Consider the following 17,950-nt stretch of genomic DNA (forward strand, 5'->3'; position numbering starts at 1 on the left):
AAAAAAAAAAAAAAAAAAGAATATAAATGTTGTTAACTCCTCTCTTGAGGACAGAAATGTAGATTTTTTATTTATAATGTAGATGTATAATAGCTACTGGGAATACCATGATAGGTAGTCAGTAAATGGGTGAAATTGTAAAAATAATTTTTTTAAGATCCTACATACCCTACTTGTAAGGTAGTTTGGGTACAGTATCACCTAGGTATTCAGTGGTTCAGGCAACAAATACTGATATTAATATTTATTGAGCCCTGTTATGTACAGATCTTTGTGCTAGGGATACAAGAGTGAACAGAATTCCTACTCTGAAAGGGGCATTTGCCTGTGTTTGAATCCTCTGTTTTGTTTATTTATTTATTTTTGAGACAGACCCTTGCTCTGTTGCCCAGACTGGAGTGCACTGGCATGATCTCAGCTCACTGTGACCTCCACCTCTTAGGCTCAAGCGATTCTCCTGCCTCAGCCTCCCAAGTAGCTTAGATTACAGGCATGCACCACCATGCCCAGCTAATTTTTTTGTGTTTTTTAGTAGAGATAGGGTTTCACCATGTTGGCCAGGTTGATCTCGAGTTCCTGACTTCGAATGATCTGCCTGCCTTGGCCACCAAAGTGCTGGGATCACAGGCACAAGCCACCGTGGGCCACCTGAATCCTGGCTTTAATACTGAACCAATTGTTTGGCCTTGGACAAGTGACTTCTTTGCTTTAGTTCTTTATCTGTAAACTGAGATTAATAGTATCCATCTCATCGGGTTGTTTTGATGATTAAAAGACATAATATTTGAAAAGAACTTAGAGTAAGCACTGCCTTGCTCATAGTAAGCACTTTTAAGAGTTAATAATTCTCTTACAAAAGCGCTTGGGGGAAGAGATAGATAATACTATCTCATGTGACATTACTTATTTGCTTAAATGCTGTGGAGAAAATACATAGGGTGTTGAGCGTGAGAGGTGGTGGGGTAGTGTGCCCTACAGGGAAAGGCTTTCCCTTTAGATAGAGACTACTAATCACCTCCTAAGTTACCCCCTGCCCCCTTTAAAAACTTTGGAAGTAATTTCAAACTTACAAAATGTCACAAAAATAAAGCTAGAGTGTCTTCAATGTTAATATTTTGCCTTTTCTGCTTTACTATTTGCGTGCACACATGCCTCCTCTTTGTTATTCTGAACTGCAAGGGTAAGGTATACCTATGGCTTTTTACCCCTCAATACTTCAGTATTTTCTAAGAATAGAGATAGTATTTTACTTAACTACAGCCTAATTATCAACTTCATAAATTTGTAATAATACTTTAATCTGTTGTGCATATTCCAGTGTTGTCAGTTGATCTGGTAATGCCCTGTATGGCGTTTCCTCCTGTTATTATAGAATTCAATCTAGAGTTAAAATTGTGTTGTTATTGGCCGAGCATGGTGGATCATGCATGCAATTTCAGTACTCTGGGAGGCGGAGGTGTGCAGATCGCCTGAGGTCAGGAGTTCGAGACCAGCCTTGCCAACATGGTGAAACTCTGTCTTTTAAAAAAAAAAAAAATTGTGTTATTGTGTCTCTTTAAACTTCTTTGGAGCATTTCCACGCATTTCTTTGTCTTTTATGGATAACACTGACACTTCTGAAGAATACACATCCCCCTTTTAATAGAAGGAACATTCCTTCTGGCCGGGCGCTGTGGCTCATGCCTGTAATCCCAGCACTTTGGGAGGCAAAGGAGGGCAGATCATGAGATCAGGAGATCAAGACCATTGCCAACATGGTGAAACCCTGTCTCCACTAAAATGCAAAAAAAAAAAAAAAAAAAAATTAACCGGGAATGGTGGTGCACGCCTGTAGTCCCATCTAGTTGGAAGAATAGCTTGAACCTGGGAGGCGGAGGTTGCAGCGAGCCCAGATTGTGCCACTGCACTCTAGCCTGGCAACAGAGTGAGACTTGGTCTCGAAAAAAAAAGAAAAGAAAAGAAAGAACATTCCTTCCTTATTCTTACTCTGAGTTTGTTTGATGTTTTCCTCATTATTAGATTGAGGTTATACATTTTTGGCTGGAATAGGTGATGTTGTATCCCTCTCAGTCACACATTATCTGTCCTTCTTAGATGATAATTAGTTTTGATCACTGGGTCAAGGTATGCCCAATTTCCTTATTACCTAGAGTGTTTTGTTTTTCATCTTTTCTTGCAACTTTAAGCAGCATGTGGGTAAATACTTTAAGATCATCCAGATAACCCTCTTGTCTAAATTTTTGCCTAGACTCGGCATCCCTTGATCATTCATCCAGACTAGATCATCCATTGACGTAAGTTTTTTTTTTTTTTTTTTTTTTCTGAGATGGGGCCTTGCTCTGTCGCCCAGGCTGGAGTGCAGTGGCGTGATCTTGGCTCAACCTCCACCTCATGGGTTCAAGTGATTCTCCTGCCTCAGCCTCCCCAGTAGCAGGAAGTACAGGCGTGTGCCTCCATACCCGGCTATTTTTTGTGTTTTTAGTAGAGATGGGGATTCACCATGTTGGCCAGGTTGGTCTTGAACTCCTGACCTCAGGTGATCCACACTCCCTCGGCCTCCCAAAGTGCTGGATTACAGGTGTGAGCCACCGCACCCAGCCCATTGATGTAGTTTTTATCGTGATGTTTGCAAAATGATGACTTTCCAACTCCAGTTAGACTTAAGAACCTTTTAAATTTGATGTAATTAGAGATCAGTAGCTACATTTTTGTAATTTTAAGAAAGAAAAATTTATTCCTTGCTCTCCCATGCAGGATGGCCCAACAGCAGGCCTTGAGGTTCCGAGGTCCGGCTCCCCCACCAAATGCAGTGATGCGAGGCCCACCACCTCTGATGCGACCTCCTCCACCTTTTGGTATGATGCGAGGCCCTCCACCACCACCACGGCCCCCCTTTGGACGTCCTCCTTTTGATCCTAATATGCCGCCCATGCCTCCTCCAGGAGGGATACCTCCACCTATGGGCCCTCCACACCTCCAGGTAAAGAATGTAGAGGTTGCCATTTCTTTGTTGGCATCATTATCAATATTATATATGGGTTTTGACTTAAAAACTTATATTCTTAAATAGTTTCAGTTTATAGGAAAATGGGAGCTAAAGAGAAGATCTATATATTAATATGTTTCTTCTAAATTAGTGGTAGCAGTAATTACTAAGGAAATTCAGAATAGAACTCTAAATGGTGATAGAGAAGTATATGTATAAAACCAGGATTCAATAGTTTTTACTTACCTTGAGCTCTGTGAATTGGCTTTAGTAATGCATCTTCTTTGTGGGAAATGAAGTTTGAAATCTTAAGATATTTTTGAGTGGAGAAAATTTGTTTTCAATGATATATGTTGCCAGCAAGTCTAAAAATACATGTATATATATTCCTGAGTAGTTATTGTCCCCAGAAATGGTGCCTAGGATAGAATCTGGAAAGTGACAGCAAACACATTTTATAAGCACAGTTGAATTTTTTTTCTGCCCTGGGGGGAAAAGTAGGGTTATCTTACTATTTTTGAGAAAGATTTATTAGGGGATTTCTTTAAATAAAAACACTTGTGGTATTTTAACCTGTGGCATATATCCCTCTCCATTGTATCCAGACTTGCTGTCTGAAGTGAGGTCATGAAGGTATCAGCTCTCAAATGTCTCATTTTGGGATTGTATTTTTTTATTTGAGTATGTATCTATGTTTTCTTAGTTTAGCCTGTATAATTCTGAAACCAAATAAATATAGTGGTATCATCTGCCTTCTGTTAGCTTAGACAGTGAAGAATGAATTATACTAAAAATAGAAGAAGGCAATGATGTGCCATTTAAGTGATGTTAACTCTGTTTAGATAGGGTTGTGGTTATGAAAGAGACAGGTTTTAATACTTTGCTCAATAATTTTATGGCCTTCCAAATAACGAATAGCCTCTCCTTCCTTTAAACACATTGTTAAATGGTTTTATATTTGCTTCAGGTTAGAATAAGAAATAGCTTTTTAAGTTATTCTGGTATAATCTTTAACATGTGAATTTGTTCTAATTTGTGTCTTTAAGAGTTAAACCTACTTGTGGAGTATTATAAAATGTAATGAACTAATATAACCCTCTCATTGAAATATATCAAATGTTCTGCTGAGATACTTTCTAATGTTGTCATGCCTTTCTTGGTCTTGAATAATTGTGTGGCTTTACTTTTTATTAAGTCCAAGTGATTTTCAGCCAAAGGCTCATGAAACATTTGGGATAGATATTTTGTATAACTTAGATCTGGTGTGCTTAAGATACTCAACTGAATCCAACAAAGATTGGAGTATGGGAAAGAAATTTTTAGGAAAGTAAAGTACAGCTTCACATTATTAGCATAGTTTGAGTTCCATTATCCAGATTAAGGTGCTTTTGATAATTGAATTTTAGTGTTACTTATAGATTATAGAGGAAATCTTTTAAATCCCTGCTCAAAATGTTTTTATAATGTCATCGTGTCAGTTTTTTAATTTTGAAACTCATTTTTATGTGCAGTGAAAACTTTTTCTTGAAGGATTCTTCAAGAAGCTGTGGAGACAGTGATGTGCCTGGTATTAAAACAGTGTATAAAAATCAATTTTTTTCAAAAAAGTAATCCAGCGCCGTGTGTGTGAAAAGCAGAACATATAGAAAGGGAAGAGCAAAATTCAGTGACAGTGTTATAACCCACAGTTGACCACTATTAGTAGTTTGATGTGTTTCTTTCTAGTTCGGTAATTTTTGTTGCAGACATTTTGCTTCTACGACAGGTGAATGTATTTGAATAGACTATAAAACTAGTTTCTCTTACAGTGTTTTACTTTTGAGTAAAATTCAGTAATAATTTGGAGGAAAAGTAATTAAAGTGGCTTACTGTTCTTGTGGATTAACAGAGACCACCTTTCATGCCTCCACCCATGAGTTCCATGCCTCCTCCTCCGGGTATGATGTTTCCACCAGGAATGCCTCCTGTGACTGCTCCTGGTACTCCAGCACTACCTCCTACGGAGGAGATCTGGGTTGAAAATAAAACTCCAGATGGAAAGGTAAATTATAAAATATAATTTAAGTTGTCATTTTTTTGACAGAGGAGTACAAAAGAGTTCTGGCAGATTGAGATCAGTGATATTGTCAGTTAAGAATGAGCCTTGGGTAAGCAGGGAAATGGAATAAGACTCCAGGAGAAGCTGACTGGATTCGATTTTTGTGCAGCAGGTGTAAGGTTGCCTGGAGTGCTAACACACATTTACCTGTGATTCTGGAAGCTTCTGGTCACTTTGGTACCATCTGCGTAGCACATACCAAATTTCAGGCTCCTAGAAGGAAAGCAGGTGTTCAGCATATACTGCATTGTTTGCATAACTGGTTTAGGCACATCGAGCCATTCTTATCAGTAAGGGAATGTCAACCCTCCTGAAATCCAAGTTCTCAGACTACAGATAAGGGCCAGCAGGGCTTTCTACAGATAGCTGTCTCAGGTCTGTTACGTTAAATTTCTGCATATAACATGGGTTTCCCTTTGGGTGTTAAAAATACAATGTGCTCATTGTAGAAAATTGGGCTGTGGGGTGGAATTACTTATTTTTTTTTGTTTTGTTTTGTTTGTGTTTTTTTGAGGTGAAGTTTTACTCTGTCGCCCAGGCTAGAGTGCAGTAGCGCAATGTTGGCTCACTGCAGCCTCTACCTCCTGGGTTCAAGCAATTTTCCTGCCTCAGCCTCCTGAGTACTTGGGGTTACAGGCACCTGCCATCATGCCTGGCTAATTTTTGTAATTTTGATAGAGACAGGGTTTCACCATGTTGGCCAGGCTGGTCTGAAACTCTTGACCTCAGGTGATCCCACCCACCTCGGCCTCCCAGAGTGCTGCTGGGATTACAGGCGTGAGCAACTGTACCTGGCCGTAAGTTATTTTATTTTTTATTTTTTTATTTTTGAGATGGCTTCTCGTGCTGTCACCCAGACTGGAGTGCAGTGGTGCGATCTTGGCTCACTGCAACCTCTGCCTCTTGGGTTCAAGCAATTCTCCTTCCTCAGCCTCCCGAGTAGCTGGGATTATAGGTGCCCACCATCACATCTAGCTAAATTTTTGTATTTTTAGTAGAGACGGGGTTTTACTATGTTGGCCAGGTTGGTCTCGAACTCCTGACCTCAGGTAATCTGCTTGCTTCAGCTTGCCAAAGTGCTGGGATTGCAGACGTGAGCCACTGCACCTGGCTATTTTTTATTTTTGAGATGGAGTCTCTGTCGCCTAGGCTGGAGTGCAGTGGTGCGATCTCGGTGCATGGCAACCTCCACCTCCTGGGTTCAAGTGATTCTTTTGCCTCAGCCTCCCGAGTAGCTGGGATTACAGGTGCTTGCCACCACACCTGGCTAATTTTTTAATATTTTTAGTAGAGACAGGGTTTCACCATGTTGGCCAGGCTGGTCTCAAACTCCTGACCTCAAGTGCTCCACCCAACTCAACCTCCCAAAGTGCTAGGATTACAGGCATGAGCCACCACGCCTGACCCTATGTTATTTTTAAATAGCTTTAAAGATAAAATATGGTTCCATTATTGTTTTTAATAATAATTGACAGATTTTATGATAACCATTGATTTTTTGCTTCCGCTGCAGGTTTATTATTATAATGCTCGGACACGTGAATCTGCATGGACCAAGCCAGATGGAGTTAAGGTTATTCAGCAATCAGAACTGACACCTATGCTTGCAGCCCAGGCACAGGTTCAGGCTCAGGCCCAGGCGCAGGCCCAGGCCCAGGCGCAGGCCCAGGCCCAGGCTCAGGCTCAGGCCCAGGCCCAGGCCCAGGCCCAGGCACAGGCCCAGGCCCAGGCCCAGGCACAGGCACAAGCTCAGGCTCAGGCACAAGCTCAGGCCCAGGCCCAGGCTCAGGTCCAGGCCCAGGTCCAGGCACAAGTACAAGCACAAGCAGTTGGAGCTTCCACCCCTACGACCAGTAGCCCAGCACCTGCAGTATCCACTTCAACGTCGTCATCCACCCCTTCCTCTACCACTTCTACCACAACAACTGCTACTTCAGTTGCGCAGACAGTATCAAGTGAGTACCACCCAGCATGTGTTTTTATATAGGGGCTAGAGAGGTGAACAAGTAGGGGACTACATTTCATATTGATCCCAGTGTTTCTGGTATTATCCTTTAATACTAGAATTATTTAAAATACATATTTGGCGCTAAAACTTTTGGGTTAGAGAAAAGCAGGAATTTATATTAATATTAATAGGAGAAAGTATTTGCCCGGTTGCAGTTCATGAAGCCAAATTGAGAAAGTGCAGAGTTAGCTCTTCCACTTGGCCAATAGTAATGCCGGGCATTGTGGGCTTGCAAAATAAGTGTAAGTCTTGGTCCCTACCTTACAGAGTTTCCAGTGTTCCTAATCAAGGAGGCAAGAATAACACATGTGAAACAATTAGATATTGATGTGCAAAACTATACAGTGAAAAAGATGTAAGAATTTGGGAAGTGGAGAAACAAGTGGGTGGACTATATGGGTATTTATCATGAAGGAAACAGAGTAGGGTTTAAGTAGGTTCACAGGTAAGGAAAGGATTTTCAGGTAGGAGAAGCAACATGAATAAAGGTTAGGAAAATGATAAGTGTAGTTTATGGGGTTTTTAGGAAACTTCTGAGGTGAGAGGGTTTTATTTTGAAGGGTCTTAAGAACTAGGCAAATAGGTGAGACAGGCACTGGGGGTCTGTATAAACGCAGTATTTTGCAAGTTTTTTTGGTGTTGGTTTTTTGGGTGGTGATGAAATCAGGGAGGTTTATTAGGAACTTCTCAGTAACCTCTTTTAGAGTAGTTTCTAGACTGGGATGCGAGTAGGTAAATTGAGGAGTTGCCATAGAAGGCAGCAGTCAGAAAGGCAGGAGAATTTTCAGGTATAAACTCACAGAGGCTCAAAGAATAGATCTTTTCTGAAAAGATGAGAGTCGATTAATAGCAGATTTCAGGGATGAAGAGAGGGACACAGCTGTTAATTGGCTTAAAAGATTGTCATTAATATGAAAATATTGCTTTCTTTTTGGGAGGTTTCTTTCTTTTTTTCTTTTCGTATTAATATACGGATGTTGCTCCTTACTCTGCAGGTTGAGACTAAGTCCAAAAGTACTTAAATAATGATTTTTTAAAATTCGATATTTGTTATGGCACTTGTCTGAAGATACACAGCTGTTCCTACAGTGTGATTATAATTTGTATTATTTTACTACCAGGATAATTGATAAGAATAAAGAAAAAAAATGTGGGTTTTTTTGTGATTACTTTAGGGACTTGGGAATTATTAGTGTGTAAGAAATACGTATAAGAGAGAAATTAATTGACATTGGCTTCAAATTTGAATTTATGTTATTGATAAAAAACAACTGAAGAAGTTAAGTAAGGTACATATAATATGGGGATAGCCTTTAAAGATCCTGTCAATGGTTTTTAGATAGTTTGTGGGGGAAATGTACCGAACAGAAAAATGTGAATAGTGTTTTACAAGTCTGTTTGCTTTTGTAGCTAAGGTGAATTTTGATATGAAAGCGTAACAGTCATACTAGCTAGTTTGTTAAGGGTGTTTACCTTTTTACAGGCTCAGTGCTTCCCAAACCTCTGGCAAGGCAGGAGACTACCAGTTTTTATGGGGGACCTGTGGCAGTAATGGGAGAAGGGGATTAATAAAAGCAATGTAGTTTTATGTTGAGGGTCTGTGTTGCTTAAATTGTCTTTCCTGTGTTCTTAGAAAGGAGAAATAGTAGTACTTCATTTTGTTTTAAGAAAGGTGATTAGCTAGATAATTTAACCATACTATATGTAGTCCATTTCTGTTTTCAGAGTGGTGTGTCAGTAAGCCCATAGCTGTCTTGTGTCCTGTTTGTCAGTTTTGCTTTATTCTTCAGTGATTGGAGGACTTTATTCCCAGAAATATAAAATAGCAAAATCATATTCTTTTTACTGCTTTTAAACATCAGTTTTGATGTTGTCTACGTATTCCAGTGTCTGTTTTTATTTTACTTGATTCAGTATCATAAAGCGTTGTCATACTGCAGTCTTAATATTTCTCCATTTATTATATATAGTCACTTGTCTTTTTTAGTTAAGATCTGAGACTGGGTTAGTATATTTTGAGGCCTAGTGCTTCACTAGTTGCTTTAGCAAATGAAGTTAGTAGGAATTTACCCACTGAAGTCTTAGATACCATTCTCCCAGTTTCCCATTATTTTATTGCTTTTGTTCTTTTCCTGTCATGACTCATGGCTACTAATCAAATTCAGAAAATGCTGTGCTGGAAAGAGGAATGGGTTGAGGAAATATTTTTTGTCATCTCCATTTGTGTTCTTTTCCACTTGAAATTTGATGCCCTTTATTTTCCTGACTATAGTAGTTTGGAACACAATTTTAGCAATTATCTGAATACTATAATAATATTTAAATTTTAATTTTCTGAACTACAATATAGATCTATGGGGTAAATGGGACTAAAAATGAAGAATATATTTTAATCCCAGTTGAGCATAAACTCAGTTTGTGCAAATTTGTGAAAAATGGTGAAGAAATCCTACTTCTCAGGGAAGTTGGGAACAATGACTAGATACGTTTTCAGCCATTATAGTAGATTACAAATGCTGAATGGTATATGTATGGGACTGGGCAAATGTTGCATGTACTTTGTATTTTTTACACTGTTATAAAATTATATTAATATGATACTGTACCCTAAGGCTAGGTCTATGCTAGACCAACAATTCATTCCTGGGCCCCTGAAGATACTTGTTTGGCCCTGCTGTCTATTTAGCCAAGGTGAGTCCCTCATTAACAAGTATGAAATTGCTCACATCTTCCCAGCCTAAGTGAGTTTTTCATTATTAGAAGCTAGAAAAAGATACTGACAGATTTTGTTGTCAGTTGGATTATTGGGTGGTTTGTATTAAACAGTGTGCTTTTGTTTAGAACAAAATTGGCGTAAAGATTGGGAAAGCACTGTTTTCATTTTATTTCATTTGACAAATTCATTCTTAGTCCAATACAGGTAGACATTTTTTTCTTTACATCAAAAAAAGATGAAGTATTTGTTACCAATGAATCACCAAAATGAATTTTATTTTGGAACTAGACGGGTTATGAATAAATAACAAAATTTTTTTGTAACATGTGAGAGTTGAAACTTTTTGAAAAGTATAAAATAAGGATTTTAGTTTTTAGTTTGATTTTAAATGCAATTGTTAGGGATGGAATGTTTTATTTTTGATATTTAAAAATAATGTGTTAGCAGAACCCAAATGATCTGGAATTTCACATTTTCCTGGTCTCTCACAATGGAAACCGCAGTTTAAAAAAATTTTCATTTTTTTAAAATAATGAGAGAAACCTGAGTTGTTTTTGATTCCATTTATTCATATCCAGTTAGTCATTAGTTATTTGCTTATCTTTTTCTATTCTTTTCTTCCTATGCATCTGTGAGGTTAATTCATCAAATGAAACCTGTTTATTACTCTTCCATACGGGAACCTTTAGTTTGCTATGTACCCCATTTACCTTCACGAAGTCACACAAATAATGTGAATGCATTCTTATAAAAAGTTCAAAGTCTAACAAAGCATATATATTAAAAGTAAAATGTGAAAGAGGCATACACAGAAGGTAACTACTGTTAACGTATTTTGGCTTGTATTCTCCTAGATCATTTTCTCTATATTACTTAAGTTCTGCCCTTTTCCTACCCAGTTAAGGACATACACCTTAGCCTTTTGTTCAAGGCTTTCTAATTTCTGCTTCTGGCGCACTTTTCCAGCCACATATGGTTTTGTTGGTATGCCTACTGTTTCACTCATTAACTGCTTGCCTTCAATTTTCTAAACAATTCCTTTTTGTTCTTTACTCTTTGCCTTTATTCATACTTTTCTCACTAGTTTTTTTTCTTCTTCCCCCCTCCTGCTATTTTCCTTGTTGAAATCTTAATTTTTCAAAATTTCTATACCCTCTCACAGTTAGAAATGTTCTTTGGGTCTTGATTTATACTGCTATATGTTTATCACATTTTACTTGGTATTTTTATATTTCATTTAACTATTTTCAAGCTTCTTGAAGATGAGACCTTTTGACAGATTTGTTGCAGTGCATAGAATGGTCCCTTAAATACTTAAATTACTGAATGCGTGAATGAATGAATATAGTAAAATGATTTATGAAGGAGTGATACATGTTTTTGTTTTATCTTTTATCAGCACCCACAACACAAGATCAGACCCCAAGTTCTGCTGTTTCAGTTGCCACGCCTACAGTTAGTGTTTCAACTCCTGCTCCTACAGCCACACCTGTGCAAACTGTTCCCCAGCCGCACCCTCAGACGTTACCTCCTGCTGTTCCTCATTCAGTACCTCAACCAACAACAGCAATACCTGCTTTTCCACCAGTAATGGTACCTCCGTTTCGTGTTCCCCTTCCTGGCATGCCAATTCCACTTCCAGGTAAACCAACAGATTATAATGGTCTTTCCAGCTATGTTTTCATATTGTCAGTTAGTTTGTTCTCATGTGTCTGTTGCGTTTGAAATTTGCCTTGAATCTCACCTGTTTGAAACGTTTTTGAAAGATTCATGGCTAACTGCAATATTTTCTCTTAAGTTTTGGTAAATGTCCTTTTTTTGTTGTTGTTTACATGTCCTAAAATTAGAGCCACATTTAAAGCTACACTTATTTTGAATAATGCCCTCAACGAGTTAAAAATGATCATCTTTTCCTGTAAATAACGTTCTAAATGCAATATTTTTGAAGGGTTGAGTCTATGAAGTTGAGAAATCACGTCACAGTAGCTTACATAAGTTGGATGATTTATGTACAGTGCACTGTTGTAAGCACGTTACATGCATTAACTGCTTTAATTTTCACAACCATCTTATGAGATAGGTACACAGATAGGTTAAATTACTTGCCCAGCATCACATAGCTAATAAGTGATGATGCTGAGATTTGAGCCTGTGCCCTCCACATCCAGAGAGTAAGCTCTTAATAACTATGCTTAGTTACTGAGAAAAAGCTAAGCAATTTTAAGAATTTAAGAAAATGTGAGTAACTTAACTATAAAACAATTCATATAAAACAGGAACTAGAAGGTTCCCTTGTAACAGTTATGAAATAAAGCATAATGTGCATAATTTAAAAGTTTAAATTGTTATGGTGAATTAATGTGTTATATTGTCTTAAGAGAAGTCATTAAAACTAGAGAAAGAATTAAGAAATATTGTGGAGTGGAACTCTTACCACAGGGTTTAAAAATGATAGTGTTGGGCATTCCAAATTTGAATGCATTAGTTTTTGTCAAACACATTTAATCCTTGATCCATGGTTCATTCTCCTTGTGTTATAGTTGAAAGTTTTGGTACCTTAGAGAGGTCAGGTTCACAGGGCTAGTTTGTGGCAAAGGTGAATAGAACTTAGGCCTTGTCTCTCAAGTTTACATTCCACCCACTTATTGCTACTTTTTTATACTTGTTTCTGTGTAAGAATAGAGTTGTGATACATCTATTTCTTAGATTTGCAAACATCTTAATTATCACTATTGCACTGGTTGTCTTTTTCTTTGTGACCACTCTGAAAAGGACACCTTCAGATATACCTTGTCAAGAAACAAACCAAAAATTTCAGGTATTTTTTTGATTTGGAAAACCTTTTACACATTGTTGGTGTAGTGTTAGATAATTAAATGCCCATTATGTGGTGTTTAAGAAATTCAAATCATTTACAAAGAAGAAAACAAAAGATATTCTTTCTACTATTAGGGATTGTCTCTTTTCTAGATTAAATTTAAGACAAGCAGCTGGATACTTTTCTCTATATGTAATTTTTCTGGGAAAACTAAATGATAGATGGAGAATAGCTTGATATTTGTCACAACCTCTTTTTGTAATTTTGGTCTGCTTTAGGGTTAAGGACAGTATTAAGACCAGATCGTGGATTCTGAGTGATCTGAAGGAGTTGGGGTTGCTAATTTTGTAGAGAGAAGATTGAGAGGTAGCATGATAATGTTGTTTAAGTATTCTGAAAGGCTGTCATTTGAACAACGTTTGCTTTTCTTTAGAGGTTCTTAATTAGGACTAATGGATGAAAGGTACACAACAGCAAAATTTATTGCTATAGAAAGTAGAAGTTTGTCATAATAAAATCCCTCTGGCTCTAGCTTCATTTTGATGTCATATTTTCCCCTGATGCTTGCTCCATCATTAAAAAAATTTGGACAGGTGGTGCTGACCATTTGAGTCACCTAATGAAGCAATACCTGTGAAGTTTGGCAGTAGAAGGCATTCAATAAACAGCAGCCATTAGTGACATTTTGGGGGTCGGTTGGAAGAGAACTTGAATTGGATAGTCTTAATATTTCTTTGGAGAGAGTGAGTGTCATATAAAGTGATATATTAGGCCAGGCACAGTGGCTCATGCCTGTAATCCCAGGACTTTGGGAGGCCGAGGCGGGCAGATCACCTGAGGTCAGGAGTTTGAGACCAGCCTCAACATGGAGAAACCCTGTCTCTACTAAAAATACAAAATCAGCTGGGCGTGGTGGTGCATGCCTGTAATCCCAGCTACTTGGGAGGCCGAGACAAGAGAATTGCTTGAACCTGGGAGGCGGAGGTTGCTATGAACCAAGATCACGCCATTGCACTCCAGCCTGGGCAGCAAAAGCGAAACTCCATCGCAAAAAAAAAAAAAAAAAAAAGTGATATATTAGTATCAAATATTAGTTTGTTTATTAAGACTTTTTGGTATTAATATTTGTTCACTTTTCTCATTTTCCCTTTTAATTCAGTCCTACAAGGTGTTTAGGAAAAAACAAGGACAAAGAAGACTTGTTTTTCCCTTCCCCAAATCTTTGGTTATACAAACAATGAGATCTGTGTCTCCTGGTTTTTCCCTTTTAATTCAATTCAGCAATAAGGTGAACGGGAAGGATTTGTATGTAATTTGTGTTGGAGGTTTAATTTCTTTTTGAAATAGCATTGTCTGGGTCTAATGAGGATGATTGAGGAAGGGATAGTCAAACAAGATGAAGGGAAGGAGTGGAAGAATTAGGTAAAATACAAGAGTAGAGGGTGGAGTTTGGACATAAATAGGTCTAGGGTTATAGGAGTTCTACTTCTAAAACTATAAAATTTTATCTGGAATTTTAAGAAACTTAACTGTCAGTGACATTGGAATCATCCAGAATGCTGAATGGAATTTTCTCATTTCTTAGATGATAATTTGAGGACAGAGTTGTAGGAAAATTGAACAAATGCTCCCTTTAAAAAAAAGGTTAAAAATTTAGATTTTTATTTTGTGAGTATTCACAATCTGCATGTAATCACCTTGAGAGAAACTTCAGTGTATCTTTTTAGCATGAGAAGAAACACAGGACCTTTCTATATGGTCTGTATGTTGATAGTCAAATAGAAGAGTTCTGCTAGCCCAACTGGTTTTCAATAATAGTGGTTAAGCCTATGTATGAATAGATTTGATTTCCTTCTGCATAAGTTGTATAGTTAAAATTATTTATTGGAAGATGGTTTTGGAGAACAGTCTTTGAGAGTAAAGTTCGTATATTCATAAGAATTGAATTTTCTGTGCTGAGTTTAGTAGGTTCAGTGCTCCTGCAGATGGCAGTATTTATACTAATTAAACTTAATACATGCTGTAACTTCGTTAACCAAATGAATTTTTCCATTGCTTTCTTTCAAGATTAGGGAAAATAAAATTATACGTATAACTTTATTCAGCATGCTTTCATCATCCAGTGTTTTTATTTTAGTTTAAAAGTTAATAGAAAGTTTACTTTAAATATTCTTTATATAAAATAGTAATTAAGAAATAAAGGTACTTTTCAATAATTGACACTATTTTTGTTTGCGTGTGTGAACATAGTTAAATTGTATACAAACCCAGGAGTTTAATTTTACTTTTAGTCTCAGAGGTAGGAAAATTTTTTTCCTGTCCTTTAGTGGGGAAAATAGTTTATTGTTACTATTTTAAATTTTTACAGGGTGCCAAACTAGGCTTAGTTTTTTCAGCGGAAAAAAATAAAAAAGTAACAATTATTGACCCTATACTTTTCTTCAGACTTTGGCCTTTTCCTCTAAAAGTTTTTAATTTCCTCAGTTAATGAGTCTTAGTTTTCCAGCTTTTCTTTTCATTCCCTTTTTTAAAAGTCACCATTGTAATGCATCATGATGAGTCTTCATTCTTCTAAGAACTGTACATAATTTTCATTATTTAATACAATTACTACTACTTTAGTCAGCTTAAATGATAGAAGTTTTTGCAGCTCTCAGCCCATATAGTCATTAGTGGTATTAAAGGGGCTGAATGTTTCTTAATGTTTTAGCCTTCTTCCACAGTGTTCCAAGCCCGTGGGGTTCCTTAGAGCAGGCACTAAACATGGATATTTTGGCATTAGTGAAATGCTACCTTCCTCTTCATCTTTGCCTTTCTTTTATTTAAAGTATTATTTGCAGTGGAATATTTGGATCCATCTCATACCTTACTTTCTTCCTCTCCTCACCACCCCTAGCTTATTCCTTTTCTACTTCTGCATGGTTGTACTCCATGCCTCAGCTCCTGCATGTAGTTTCAACTTAGCAGTAGCATAGAGAAAGTGTCTTGTCGGTGTCATGCTGCATCTGCCTTTTACTGGTGTCTAAGCAATGGCAGCATGGTAATGTCCTGTGGGAAAATGACCCACATGAGAATTTGTTATGTATGTGTAATGAAGGGGCTTTCTTTTGTTGAATTTAAACTCGAGACTCCTTCAATATGTTCAGAGCTGGTTTGATAAAAAAGGTAATTGATGCTATCATTTAGAATTAGTGTCATTGGATTTGGCAGCACCTCCCACAAAATGTCAAACAAAAAGAAATTTTACTCCATTCTTGGTCTTTTTCATTGGAAATAGCATTCTAAATTGTAGTGGTAAATTATTTCCCTGAATCCCAGTGGTAGCCGACATACAATGGCAGCTTTCCAACGTATGCTTGCTTATCCATTTTACAGGTGTAGCAATGATGCAAATAGTCAGCTGCCCGTATGTAAAGACAGTCGCTACCACCAAGACCGGTAATTTTTAAAACCATCTTAGTTTGTTTTGTCTGTAAGTTGGCATGGTAGTGAATGTTGTTGTTTATCCTTTTATTTATTTTTTGCCCAAGTAAGTGGATTTTTTTATATTTTTCTTTTTAATGAGCAGTATAAATGCAGTTGTCATATTTGGCCAACACTTAATTTTCCCAATTGCCTGTAGTATTAGCTTCTTTGGTTCACAAAAACAAATAAGGTCAGATCACTTTGTATCTTAATTTATGTAATAAGTGTAAACAACTTCATTCTCATATTCATAACATTTAATTTTATTTTTGATGTGTGTTTTTAAGTTAAATATAAAAAAATCATTTCCATGTGTAAAGTGATGTGATTATGCTTGCATGCTAGTGAGTATATGTGTGTGAATACATGTGTGTAGTATACGTTTTAAAGTTATTGAAGTAAGATAACTACCTGAAACTTAAATTTTAGTATAGGATTTGAGGACTTTTTTTTTTTCCAGTTTTGATTCACATACCCTTATTTTAATAGTATTTTACTTATATATTACCAACTTATTTAGCTGTCTTGTAAAAAATAAGAGTCTTGGTTTGTCTTCTAAAAAGTAGACGAGCTGTGCTTTCTCTTAGGAAAAGAGTAAACAAAGGGTATAAGGATATTTGAGTTAATCATTTAGAGTTGATAAACTCAGTCATTTGCTATAAAACTGAGAATATTCATACCCTTTTAGTTATCTTAAAATTAAAAATAATTTTGCCTCAGGAAATACCTGTAGTAAATATGTTTGTTGTCTTCATTAGAATTTGATAAGTTATCTTTATAAAAATATATTTCTATTCATAAGTAGAGAATATACCATGTTTTTAAATATTTATTATGTTAAGATTTTTTCATAGGTGAGACCCAAATTTCTGACTGTTTTTAAGGGTTGAATTTCTGTGTCTAATTGAATTTAGGCATTAGAACTAAAAATCCAGGGAAATAGAATTAAGTGGTATTTATGTCATCTTTTTATATGATTTTTGTTTTGTTCCAACTGGTCCATTCGTTTATTAATATTTAATAGAAAGATTTAGCTCATATTTTAGAGTTTTATTTTGTATTGCAGTTTGATACTTGGATCTAATTTTTTATTATTCTTTTTTTAGGTGTATTGCCAGGAATGGCCCCTCCTATCGTACCCATGATACATCCCCAGGTTGCTATTGCAGCTTCACCTGCTACCTTAGCTGGAGCAACAGCAGTTTCTGAATGGACTGAATATAAAACAGCAGATGGGAAGACATATTATTATAATAATAGAACATTAGAATCAACCTGGGAAAAACCCCAAGAACTAAAGGAAAAAGGTATATAGTGGTTTTAATGACTTGGGAAATAGTATAAACTGTAATAAGTAGAATGGTATTTGAAATTCTGAGTTAATTTATTTTTAACATATTTGAGGGATTTGCTAATTACACAGTTGTTGGATTATTTTTACTGAATTGGTAAATATTTATTTTAAAAACTAGTTCTACTTACATGTGTGTCATCATTTTTTCCATCTGGAGAAATTGTTATACATATGTACATATGTATGTACATATTTTTACTGTTAGGAATTTTCTAATTATATTGCATAATTATTGTAATCATTGAGATTGATAATACAGATCAGGAAGGAATGTGTTTTTTTATGTGTTCTGAAGAAAAAAATTTAGGCCCTTAGAATCTTAGATGTAGAAGATTCATAATTTTTTATATCACAAGTTCCTGTTATTACTTTTATTTTTAAAATTTGGGACAGAGCCTCACTGTGTTGCCCAGGCTGGTCTTGAACTCACAAGTTCCTGTTATTACTGTTATTTTTAAAATTTGGGACAGAGCCTCACTGTGTTGCCCAGGCTGGTCTTGAACTC

General features: G+C 36.6%; 1 protein-coding gene across 4 annotated transcripts in view; it reads left to right on the top strand.

The window, feature by feature from the left end:
* TCERG1 (transcription elongation regulator 1) overlaps window positions 1-17,950 on the top strand; it is a 65,924-nt gene that overhangs the window by 5,448 nt on the left and 42,526 nt on the right. For 2 of the 4 annotated variants that reach the window (XM_011931478.1, XM_011931479.1), the window contains exons 2-7: window positions 2,755-2,980; window positions 4,875-5,027; window positions 6,598-7,039; window positions 11,208-11,450; window positions 16,002-16,064; window positions 17,198-17,398. In XM_011931478.1, the coding sequence (XP_011786868.1) occupies window positions 2,755-2,980; window positions 4,875-5,027; window positions 6,598-7,039; window positions 11,208-11,450; window positions 16,002-16,064; window positions 17,198-17,398 (1,328 nt within the window). The remainder of the gene's footprint in view (window positions 1-2,754; window positions 2,981-4,874; window positions 5,028-6,597; window positions 7,040-11,207; window positions 11,451-16,001; window positions 16,065-17,197; window positions 17,399-17,950) is intronic. The other 2 variants (XM_011931480.1, XM_011931481.1) reach the window with 1 other exon arrangement.

The sequence above is a fragment of the Colobus angolensis genome, unplaced genomic scaffold, assembly GCF_000951035.1.
Source record: "Colobus angolensis palliatus isolate OR3802 unplaced genomic scaffold, Cang.pa_1.0 Scaffold90, whole genome shotgun sequence".
NCBI lineage: Eukaryota > Metazoa > Chordata > Mammalia > Primates > Cercopithecidae > Colobus > Colobus angolensis.